A 12,450-nucleotide genomic window follows, 5' to 3' on the forward strand; every position below is an offset into this window, starting at 1 on the left:
AAAAAATTGAAACTCAATGTAAAGTAAAGAAATGCATACCTCATTCAACATATAGTCTTTGCTGTCACTCAGCACTAAGCATCCTTCGTGGAAGGAGCTTCATACGTGTTCGGAATCGGGCTGCAAATGTGTCCCGATAACAACAACCCAAAAATAAACACAAAAAGATATTTTGTTTTTGGCTGGGGGGGGGGGGGGGTCCGGAAACCCCAGAACCCCCCCCCCCCCCCTCGTCCGCCCCTGCACACACACACACACACACACACACCCACACACATACACACACACTTCAACCACAGCGCATCCGCTTTATGCCAACACTAATGAATAAACACAAATACATTCTGCATCTATACTAAAAGTATGATTGTAGTTCATACAAACATAAGTGTTCATCTTTTTTCAAAGGACTAAAATGCTAAAAATACTTATCACAGACGTTAAAATCGTGACTATCTTAAACTGTAAAAGAAATCAGTATTGACTTCGAAACAGTTAACTGCTCAACGGATGTCCATGTATCACATATCAACACGAAATGCTGCAACCACGTACTATCACATTATGATTAAATATCACCTGCCGATGTATATTGCACTAAGACATAAATAAAACAAAATCATAATAATACTTCAAATAGAAAGCACAAGTACAGAAAGATAAATACCAAAGTCACACACAGATACACACGCACATACCCCGAAGCATGCACTCACTATCTCTTTCTCTCTCTCTCTCTCTCTCTCTCTCTCTCTCTCGATCTATCTCTTTCTCTCTCTCGCTCACACACACACACACACACACACACACACACACACACACACACACACACACACACACACACACACACACACACACACACACAACCAACTGTGCGCAAAAAAACGTGATACAAGTAGGCTCTAGTATAAGCGAAACAAAACAAATCACCAGGCAGGGTTAAGGATTTTCGATTCACCGGGTTTGTCTCCTGTACTAGCTGACACATTCATTAACCTGCAACCTTCCGTGCGCTTATTGCCCATCTATCTCCTTCTATTTTCCTAAATGACGTCACATGCCACGCGAGGTCTTATGTGTGCCGGTTCCAGTGATACAGTTTGAAGTATTGGTGAGCTGTGATGTTTTCAAAAAGCATTTAGAGTTTTCACTGCTGGTGATTTTGATCAAAATCAACCTTGCGATTGAAAGTTACTGTTTATGTCTCAGCTGTAAATGTTTTTGGGTTTTTTTAATTTTGCGAACAACAACAAAAGTTAAAGGCCAAAAGCATGGCCTGCTTTGATGTTACAGATGTAACCGAGTGCCGAAACACTACGATCACCTCGGGAAGCGAAGTGCAATCAAACAGGTTTGAAAATGTTAGGGCTAATTTCTTAGCCCTATAAAAACTGTTATGCAAACCCGAAGGTTTCCATGAACATACAGACAATCGGAAACTACCAGACCCCATCACAAACAGATTTCCACAAACCACGGGTGTTGACTTAAAGGCCAACAACTCGGATGCAGAGTCTGCTGTGAAAGGAGCGGTAGCCTCCCCTGTCACACAGTCATAAAAAGGGGTAAATTGTACCTTTGGATAAAATGAGTTGTTAGCGTCATGAACTTATAACACCCACATTTCTGGGAATTTAACGCAAGGGGTACGGGATTGTCGGAAGCTGTGCTCCGGAATGCATAGTTATTAGCAAAATGACCTGTTTTGGTTTTGACATTTCGCAAAGGTTAACTGCTCCTGCAGAGTCCAAAAAGCTAAAAATGTGAAAATCAATACATTCAACTTTTTTTTGCACGCAACTTGAATGTCCGTTGACGACTTTTGCCTTTTCGCAAACTGTCTCTTGTACTGTCCACTTTCCTGTGTAAGCAAGCCTTTGGCTAAACAGGAATGTGTTGTTCGTACCTAAGTCACGCTACCTACATTGTCTCCCCCCCCCCCCCCTTCGGGGCACACTGAGCCGTTTCAACCTTGCATTCCATCCAGTTGCATATGCCCCTTGCCAGTTGTCTGCAATATCAGCAGCGCTTGGACAGTAGAATAACTCTTCATTGGCACTCTCTTTCAGTTTCTTGACCATGGCAAAGAATTCATCTAACTGTGCTTTATTCTGGGTCGCTGTGTTGTCAAAGACAACGTACCTCTGTTCACATTGTTCTACAATTTTGGTCAGTCCTTTGGGAGCTTGTTCCAAAATCGAGCCAATATTGTCGCCTTCGTTGATTTCATCTCCACACGCAAAGACAATAATCATGTGCCTTAGCACATTGATGCCCATGACATCGTTCAGGCGTCAGAACTCTCTCTCTTCCTCCTCCGTAAAGCGCTCTATTCTCATGACGTAGCAGACGACGTCGAACCCACGCCCAAGGCTGGAGCCAGCGAGACACCCGCCGTCAACTCTTCTGTTGGTGTCGTGGTTTCCTGGGCTGTCCACAACCTGGTGCTAAAACAGTTTGATGAGAGTCTTTGAGGCTAAATAAGGCGACTATTTCATACCAAAGGTACATTTTCTTCTTGTGTGTGACATGAGAAAACGGTATGGATGGTTGTTATAAGTACTGTGAACACCACGCAGTTGACACATACGTGCTACTGCCATGGACAGATAGACAGACAGACAAACAGACAGACAAATAGACGGATAGACAGATAGACAGATAGACAGACAGACGCCACAGTCTAGACAGACCGACAGAAAAAGACGTCATATGACAAACGTTCAATCGAATCATGGATTTGATATCAACATAACTTACACATGGCGTGCTTGAAAGTTTTGGTTGGTTCGTTTGAATACGTCGCCATCAGTGTGGGGCCTCATCCTTGTGACAGAAACAGATTTGTAAGGTACGGAATGGCAACACGAATAAATAAATCAGGACTGACAAGGGAGACCTTTGCATTCTTATCTATTTATTTATTTTATTTACGAAAAGACAAAAAGTTCATCCGAGTGCCTAAGAATGCAAAGGCCACCCTTGTCAGTTTGATTCATTTTTATTCGTGTTGTCATTCCGTACCTCTATGGATTCAGCACACTCAAAACAATTGAAATATTTGTTCAATGGCCAGGTAAACGTACTTGAGGAAAGAAAGACTAGTTTAAAATTAAACGCCCAAAAGACGAATAAAAACAAAACAAAATACAGAAACAAAGAAACTAACAATCAAAGAAACAAACACACACACGAAAGCAAAAACACAACAACAAAACACAAATAACGATGTGAACAAATTGTGCGTGTGTTTTTGGTTAGATAATTGAACATTAAATGGATGAAGGAAAGAAGGTGGCAAAGAGATTTTGACATTCACAGAACACTTAAAGGTTCATTGACTCACCTCATTGTGTCTTTTTGATGATGTTGCCACATCGTCTGGCTGGTTGTGGGGAAAGGTGACGAGGGCGCGGACAAGCTACGGTTAATCAGATCATGTTTGTGGAGCGGTGTGTTCACCGTGGAACTCTTGCTGCTTGCCGAATTCCCGATCAGCAGAACCTCATCTGCACAAAAAGAGCGAACGAAAATAAGGTTTTATGTCCTCATTGACCAATAGACTAACTCCGGAATAAAAAAAATTCCCCTTTAAAACTAAGACTAACGTGTGATTTTGTTGTTACCTTGGTCTGCGTGACAAATGTTAAAACTTCAACATTCAATCAATCAATATGAGGCTTATATCGCGCGTATTCCGTGGGTACAGTTCTAAGCGCAGGGATTTATTTTTTTATTTTATTTTTATTTTATGCAATTTATATCGCGCACATATTCAAGGCGCAGGGATTTATTTATGCCGTGTGAGATGGAATTTTTTTTACACAATACATCACGCATTCACATCGGCCAGCAGATCGCAGCCATTTCGGCGCATATATATCCTACTTTTCACGGCCTATTATTCCAAGTCACACGGGTATTTTGGTGGACATTTTTATCTATGCCTATACAATTTTGCCAGGAAAGACCCTTTTGTCAATCATGGGATCTTTAACGTGCACACCCCAATGTAGTGTTCATAACTTTATAGCATGGAATATACGGGGGCAAGTTGCCACTGCGCACCGCGACGAGTTGACACCCCTGGCAGGTTGAAAGCAAGCATAGAATGAAGTCGGAGCAGGGGCTAAATGGGAGGGGGGTATCATCTCCGAGTTATCATATACAGTTGACCAGTGTCCGAGTTTGTCATAAGCGCTCTCTGTCTCACTTGTTTATGATTCTAAACAAAACAGTTCTCGCGGTTACCTGATCGCGAGACCACCATCTTGAGACTGTGGTTCTGGAGTTTCGTGACATCTTCCACATCCACAGCAACGACACAGTCACTTTCTGCATCTGGTACGCTCTCTCCTGGCAGTACCGACCTGAACCAGTCAGAGTCAAGTCCGTGTTCCTCTTGTGCCGCTTGGGAGAGACACCTGAAATGTAATCGTTAACAATGGTAATTTTATGGAGCCCGACAACAGACGTTTTAATCTACCGGTAGATTATCAAATCTCTACCAGGTATTTCTGCACTGGATTAGCTCTCTACACAAAACCGGTATAAATTGGGAAAATGGGAGCCTGATATACCGGTAGATGTTTACCAAGCAGAGAGCTCCGTCATTGGCTAGTAAACATACCGCGGGCTAGAAAATGCCACCAAGAGCACAAAAACTGACTTTTTACTAGGCGGAATCTACAAGAACAAGCAACGCTTCCATAACCAATACAAACTTATTTCTGAATGTCGTCTTCTTGGCACGCAAGCATACACAAAAGAAAGTAAGGAATAGAACGCAAGAAAGACTGAAACAAATAAGTAATATTATGACAAAAACAGAATCACGTTGTGCCGTGTACATGTACATACTTACACACACACACACACACACACAGACACATACACACACACACACACACACACACACACACACACACACACACACACACACACACACACATACACACACACACACACACACACACACACACACACACACACACACACAAATATAGTCCATCCAGCAAAACCTGAATTTGTTTCTAGAAACAAAAAAACACAGTCAAATCGTATTATAATACAAATTAGTATCAAGTAATGCACAAGGTACAACATGTGTAGATTAATTATTTCCATACTTGACAGTTCGGTGAACGTTCTGGTTTGCGGTGACCACGACCACCTTGCGAAAGTAACTGATGCGTTTGGCAGCCTCCAGAACTGCCGCTTTTGTTTTGATTTCAGTTTTCTTGGTGTAGGTCAAAGTGACCTGAGAATGGCCCAATAGATGGATGATCACGTGCCGCATGGATCTGTCCCAGTCACGGTCCATTGACAGGAGCCATTCCTGGAAGAAATGATACACTCATATTAAAATGTATGGTCTTTGTTTTCTGATCATGTTTTGTCTACGAATTTACGGTGTATCAGACCGAGAGTCGCGTAAACTTTGCCTCTGTCCGATTTTTCTTTCAGACTGGTGCCTTTGATCTGTCTCTGTTTTAAAGAAGTTGAAGGGTTTTCGTCATTTATTCTTTGTCTGTTTGTATGTCTGTCTGTCTGTCTGGGACTTTGTCTTTCGTTCGCCTACCACAAGGTGTATGTTCGCCATTCTGTCCAGCCAGTCGGTCAGTCTTTCTATCCCCTCTCTTTCCCCCCTACCCCTACCCCCTAGTGGTGCTCAAACTCATTCACCGGAGCAGACACGTCGCTCAAATGAGAAAATCTATTTAATTAACAGAAGAGAAGTTGCTCAGGATAGCATAGCATCGTCCTCAAATAAGGTGCACTATCTTGTTAATTTATGTGATGTGGTGCCTGCTTGTAACATTCCTTGTGTCTGTTCCATTGACTCTGTGACCCAGTCTCAGCCTCGCTCCAGTTGCATAGACACACACCCTTTTGTCAGTAGTACTTGTACTGCTTCACGTGTGTGTTCCATTGACCCTGTGACCCAGTCACAGCCTCAGGCCAGTTGCATAGACACACCCCCTTTTGTCAGTAGTACTTGTGCTGCTTCACGTGTTTGTTCCATTGACCCTGTGACCCAGACACAGCCTTGCTCCAGTTACATAGACACACACCCCTTTGTCAGTAGTACTTGTAATGCTTCACGTGTCTGTCCCATTGACCCAGTGACCCAGTGACAGCCCCACGTCAGTTGCATAGACACACCCCCTTCTGTCAGTGGTAGCTCACCTGTTGTAGTCTCCTGTGATGATGATGATGATGGTGATGGTGACGATGATGGTGACGATGGTGTTGATGATGATGTCACTGTAAAAGATGTAGACGGTATTTCATTTGACGTAGTCTTGCGTGATGATCATACTATTGCTGCTGCCATTGGTGTTTATACCCGTGGTGATGTTTTCTTAAAAGATGTGGTTTCCAGTGATGATCAGGCCGCTACTTTTGTTAATGATATTATCGCTGTAGTTTTTTGCGATGATCATGCTGCAACTCTTGATATAAATACATATGCAAGTACTTTGGCTCCTTGATGATGTCAGTGTATTGTCGCAACTTCAGATTGACCAGTTTTGTTCTCAGATTTGTGATATTATGAAAAACGCTGCCTCGGATATTGGACTTTTGAAGAACAACACTAGAAAAAGTAAACCTTGTACTAAAAAAAGGAAAAATGATAACTTCCCTTGGTTTGATTCCCAATGTGAGAAAAGTCGTAGAGAATTTTTTAACGCAAAAAATAATGCGAGACGTCTTAGGAATAGAGTTTCTAAAGATAACCTATCCAGAGCAAGTAAAGCATACAAAAAGCAGCTTAGAGTATCGTTTAAAAAATACAAATCAAAATTTATGAAGAAAATATCAAGTTTAAAATTTTCTGATCCTAAGGCATTTTGGAAGATAATAAATGGTTGTAGCCAAGACAAGAGAGAAACATATGCTAAAGTATCCTGTGATGCATTTTTTGAGCATTTTAAACGTCTTGGTAAGACAGATGACAATGATGCTAATTCTGCAGATCAGCAAAATGATCAAAGTACCTTTTCTATAAATACATATTTACTAAATGACCTGTTTACTGAAGAAGAGGTTAAAATTGCTCTCAGAAACTTAAAAAATAATAAAGCTTGTGGCTTAGACACTATAACAAATGAATTTTTGAAGAATGTTTCAGCAGATCTCTTGTCAGTTATTACTAAGTTTTTTTAATTTAGTCCTTGTATCCGGCAAAGTACCCGAAGATTGGACTATTGGTGTCATTAAGCCTCTTTTCAAGAATAAGGGTAGTAAGGATGATCCTAATAACTATAGAGGTATTTCCATCCTGAGCTGTTTTGGAAAAGCTTTCACCTGTCTGTTAAACAACCGCCTTACTCATTTTTTTGATGCCAATAACACTATTGGTGAAGAACAAGCAGGTTTTCGCTCCGACCATGGTGTGACTGATCATATTTTTACCTTGAATGCTATAATAGACTTTTTCCTGTCTAAAAAGAAGAGATTGTACTGTGTTTTTGTTGACTATGAAAAGGCTTTTGACCTTGTTAACCGCTCTTTTTTGTGGCAGAAATTGTTAAATTGTGGTGTGAGTGGTAAGATGTTGACGATTGTTCAAGATATGTACTCTAAAGCTAAGTCCTGTGTACAGTGGAACACTAAGTTGTCTGACTTTTTTTCTTGTTCTGCCGGTGTGAGACAAGGTGAGAACTTGTCTCCCCTGCTTTTTTCCGTATATTTAAACGATCTGAAGAATTATTTTGATCGGGAGTCAGCTCTAAATACCTTAGGACGTGAATCCGAAAATGTAAACTGTGACAACAGTGATATTAACGTTCTGTATGGGTTGTTCATTTTGTTGTATGCTGACGATACGGTTATTTTTGCTGAATCGCCAGAATCCTTGCAGATCGCTCTAGATATTATGGACAGATATTGTAAAGATTGGTTTTTGAAATTGAATGTGACTAAAACAAAAGTAATGATTTTCTCAAGAGGGAAAGTAAGAACAGTTCCGACATTTACATTCAATGGTCGGAAACTTGATATTGTGTATGATTTTCAATACCTGGGTATTAAATTTAGCTACAATGGTAAATTTACTGTTGCACAGAAGAATTTGTATGACCGTGCCTCCAAGGCCATGTTTGCTTTATTACGTAAAACTAGAAAACTGTTTTTGCCTCTTGATGTCCAAATTGACCTCTTTGAAAAAACTGTGGTCCCTATTTTACTTTACGGTTCTGAAGTATGGTGCCCTTACATGTCTGATTCAGCTAACAAATTACAGATACGATTTTTTAAGATGATTTTGAAAGTTGGCAAATCAACACCAACAAACATGGTTTTGGGTGAATTAGGTCAGTTCCCTGTAAGTATTCAAGCAAAATGTCGTATGTTGAATTTTTGGTACAAACTTGCATTTTCTAATGGTTCTGACAAACTTTCTCGTGTGACATATCGCGTTTTTTGTTTAAAATGTATGAATCTGGTGTATACAAGTCAAAATTTTTGCTTTCTGTCCATGGTGTTCTAAATGAGTTAGGCTTTAGTGATTTTTGGCACAATCAAACAATCAATAATGTAACGGATGGTGATTATTTTAATACTTTCAAAGCACTGATGAAAAATAGGCTGCAAGACCAATTTGTCCAAACCTGGCATTCAGAAATAAATAACAATGAGTTTTATTATAATTATAGAATGTATAAAGAGAATTTTGAGTTTGAAAAGTACTTGTCCATCCTGCCGGTTAATTTAGCAAACGCTGTTTTAAAATTTAGAACACTGAATCATAAATTGCCTATACAAAAAGGTAGGACTCTTGGTATTCCCAGACAAGACAGAATCTGTCACAAATGTTCATCAGGTGACCTTGGGGACGAGTTCCATTATATTTTTGTATGTCCTTTTTTTACCAATTATAGAAAACAGTTGTTACGGTGCTATTATTATGCCCGCCCCAATTCAGTTAAATTCAGAGAGCTTTTTTCCACTACAAAAAAGAGTTTATTGCTAAAACTCGCAAAGTTCATGACACTTGTCATGGACTGTTTGAGAAGCAAGTAAAATTTAATTCTCTTTTAGCTTTATACTCCGTTATCTGTTTTGTGTTGTTTGTAATAGTATTTTTGTCCTTATGTTAACCCACCCATCACCCCCCCCCCTCTCCCTTCCCCCATTTCCCATAGTAAAGAAATGTATGTAATCACTTTGCACTTGTAGTGTTTTATTATTATTAGTATTAGTATTATTATTATTATGATTATTATTATTATTTATTATTATTATTGTTGAATTGTTTCTTGTATTATTTTTGCTCTCCCTCACCCCTCAACTCCCTTTTCTGTACATAGTCTGATTTCTTTTTGTTTTAGTTCCTTTTATTTGGTGTTGAATGAAATGTGTTTTTATTGTGTTTTTTAATTTTCCATGTACCCTCACGGGGTTTTATTGGAATAAATAAAACTTGAAACTTGAAACTTGAAACTTGCAAAACAAATCTCTTGCCTTTTTCTGGTCTGTTCCACCACAAAGGAAACACGGCACGTTAGTAATGGTCGCTGCGATGGTCACTGCACGAACCAGTTCATCACAGGTCACCTTTCCAAGGGCTTCGGGACCTCCGTAATATTCTCTGGCGTCACCAAGATGGCCATCAATCTCTTGTTGCAACGTTTTCGCCGTGAAACCCTCGTCTAAACGTACCGTGCAAGGCAGAAGAAGGAACTCACGGTGACAAAAGTTCAACAAGGACAAGGTCAGCATCCGTGCACATCTCATGGAGAACTCTCTCATTTCAAATGTCAGTTCTTCTTTCGTCTTTGCGGGGTTTTCGTCTACAGAATCCTCGGCGTACAACGTTATTAGTGCTGGAGGTAGCCCTTCACCGAGGACGAGGGCTTGCAGAATGTAGCAATCTTCAGGGTACGTTCTAACTGGTAAGTTGAGATGCATCGGCAGACGCTCCAAAACCACCGCAAAGAACGGATTTCCGTTGGCCCATTTCTCCAAGACTTTGTGGACGTTTCCCTTTACTTCTGAAGAAGGCCCTGTCTCTGTGTAAATAAATAATGCTAGTTTTAAGCAAACATGGCACTTATTGCTAGTCTTTTAGAGTTTTTTGCGCGCGCACACATTCAAATTCGCATACATGCATGCACACACGCACGCACGCGCGCACACACGCGCACGCACACACGCACACGCACATTATGTGCATGAAGGGCAGAGTATCTCAGCATTCAGCTTCAACAAAAAGACCCATCCTGGGATCCTTGGATGGTTGTGTCTCAAAATTAATGAGAGTATTAACCTACCAGTATCATTTAGTAAATGGAAGGCGGTCCCATCTTCTGCTCGTTTGAACACCTTTCTGTTGAAAATGGTGCGGGCCCTCCGTAGTTTCACGAGAGAACGCGTTTCACGGTCATCTGGAACGGATGAAACCTTTTTTACACCAAGGCAAGAAATTTACGCCATGTGTGTGTGTGTGTGTGTGTGTGTGTGTGTGTGTGTGTGTGTGTGTGTGTGTGTGTGTGTGTGTGTGTGTGTGTGTGTGTGTGTTTAAGTAATGTACATTAACCAAAGTAAATGAGACGTTGTAAAGGCATTTTTGTTCTTATTATTCAGAAAATCATACAGTCTCTCTAAAAGGAGGGAGAGAGAGAGAGAGAGAGAGAGAGAGAGAGAGAGAGAGAGAGAGAGAGAGAGAGAGGGAGGGAGGGACGGACGGACGGACAGATAGACAGACAGACAGACAGACAGGTAGACAGGTTCATTTCCATCGGCCCACTGAAGAGAAGAAATGTGCATTCTTTCTAAAAGTATATCAACCACTGACAAACATAATATTTCCGACTTACATGGAGTGAGTCTGTCCAGAATGTCCTGCATCATGTTGTGGCCACTGCCCATCTTCTAGTCTCCCTGAACAACCTCGAATAAATAAATACATTATTTAACAAATCAATTAAACATTAAATGAATCAACGTTCATGAATCATTGAATGAGTCATTGCATGAATAAATGACTAAATCACTTCAGATAAAGAATAAATTCATTAATAAGTATACAGATCCCATCCATCCATCCAATCCCATCCATCCATCCAATCCCATCCACTTAATAGTTAAGTCAAGAAATACTAAATTTCATAAGCTTTTATAAGTAATATCACGAGAAGCTTCTACCCTCGAGAGAAAGATGACATCAATTTCTAGTTTCTAGACATGTCTTACATGAAAAGCACACGTGATGTAGACTTAGAGCGAGAGTTAGTAATGAAGCACGTTGTAGGTACCACCACTTCCACCACCGACAATTCAAAGATGAACAACTGCAGTATGTATAGTATGCCACCAGAACCAGTACCACGAACAACAACACATTTCAACAACTTAAGAACATGCGCATATCCTACTCACTTTGGTTACAGTTCTGTCAAAAACACTATGGAAACATTCCAGAATAATTAAGCTGTCCTCAGACAGCACCTTCTGCCAAATAGATATGCATAATTATACTTTTCTGATTATTATAGGCAAACCTTACCTCACAAACCTCACCTCACAGATCTCACCAACACATTGTTTGTAACTGCAGTTCACAATTATCGGCACTACTGCTAGGTCACCAATCAGACTGTTTTTATATTCAGGTTGATTATGTGTACCCGAAGCGCGTGACCACAGGAGCTTGTATCAAAGCGCCGGACGATCGAAGTATCATACTCCTGTATTCTTACTGTAGTAATACTACTATTATCCTACATACGTGAGAGAGACCACCATGACATAACAATATAGTTCACTGCAATAGTGGGTATATTATGTAAAGGAGGTCGTGTTAAATTAGCCTGGAAGGGACCTAATATTTTCCACTGCTCATGATGACAAAGTCACCGAGGCAAACGTCCATCTGGGAACACTTTTTCAGAAGAATTGAGGAATTGAATTACGTCATTCAAACGACGTCATTTGTTACTCAGGGGATACTCTTTCAGGAAGAGGTTCCCGTGTCTTTTTCAGGTCAGAATCAAAATATCAAAGACCGCTAGGACGTGTCACACCCTTAAAAGAGTAAGACAGTTCGATCGACCGGCCCTTTGATACAAGCTCCTGTGCTTGTGCTCTTCTCGGCTTCAAAACACGAGAGCAGTGTCGAGTGCATGATTGATCACAATGTTTTGTATCACAAGCACGTGACAAGGAGATACACCAACCGATTTTCAGGATTTCTTAACCCGCCTGCGTGTACAAATGAGCCAAGAATAATCTCAAGAGTAGTCGAATCAATACTCCTCGAAGCGTTGCAGCACAGTATAAGGAAGCATACCGCCACTCAGGTAGGCAAGAGGCCGATCGTGTATTATGTTATACATTTGTCTTTGGTTGTTCATAGCTATGTATATTTTGCAGTAAGCTTATAACTTAGGGCTCACTATGCAGAGAAGGAAACGGCTGAAAGTCAGGAAGAAGAAAAAACACACT

The 12,450-nt window shown here is 40.6% G+C and overlaps 2 protein-coding genes across 5 annotated transcripts; both read right to left on the bottom strand.

The window, feature by feature from the left end:
• Positions 1–288: 288 nt before the first annotated feature.
• On the bottom strand, positions 289–5,485 carry LOC138957130 (uncharacterized). Of its 4 annotated transcripts, none has more exons than XM_070328293.1 (5): positions 5,130–5,485; positions 4,252–4,424; positions 3,347–3,509; positions 2,761–2,826; positions 289–2,441 (listed from the first exon to the last, which is right to left on the bottom strand). In XM_070328293.1, exons 1-5 carry the CDS (start codon positions 5,321–5,323, stop codon positions 2,336–2,338), a joined length of 702 nt encoding a protein of 233 aa, XP_070184394.1. In that variant the 5' UTR covers positions 5,324–5,485; the 3' UTR covers positions 289–2,335. The 4 variants fall into 4 exon arrangements, with proteins under 4 accessions (XP_070184394.1, XP_070184393.1, XP_070184396.1 ...); XM_070328292.1 differs by having other exon boundaries at positions 289–2,447; positions 5,130–5,484; XM_070328295.1 differs by lacking the exon at positions 2,761–2,826 and having other exon boundaries at positions 5,130–5,466.
• A 176-nt stretch (positions 5,486–5,661) lies between these two features.
• LOC138957132 (uncharacterized) lies at positions 5,662–11,642 on the bottom strand. The gene is made up of 6 exons (XM_070328298.1): positions 11,513–11,642; positions 10,824–10,887; positions 10,278–10,391; positions 9,458–10,016; positions 6,190–6,267; positions 5,662–5,701 (listed from the first exon to the last, which is right to left on the bottom strand). The coding sequence occupies exons 2-6, from the start codon at positions 10,873–10,875 to the stop codon at positions 5,662–5,664; spliced, it is 843 nt and encodes a 280-aa protein (XP_070184399.1). The 5' UTR covers positions 10,876–10,887; positions 11,513–11,642.
• Between the last annotated feature and the right edge of the window lie 808 nt (positions 11,643–12,450).

The sequence above is a fragment of the Littorina saxatilis genome, unplaced genomic scaffold (assembly GCF_037325665.1).
Source record: "Littorina saxatilis isolate snail1 unplaced genomic scaffold, US_GU_Lsax_2.0 scaffold_447, whole genome shotgun sequence".
Lineage (NCBI taxonomy): Eukaryota > Metazoa > Mollusca > Gastropoda > Littorinimorpha > Littorinidae > Littorina > Littorina saxatilis.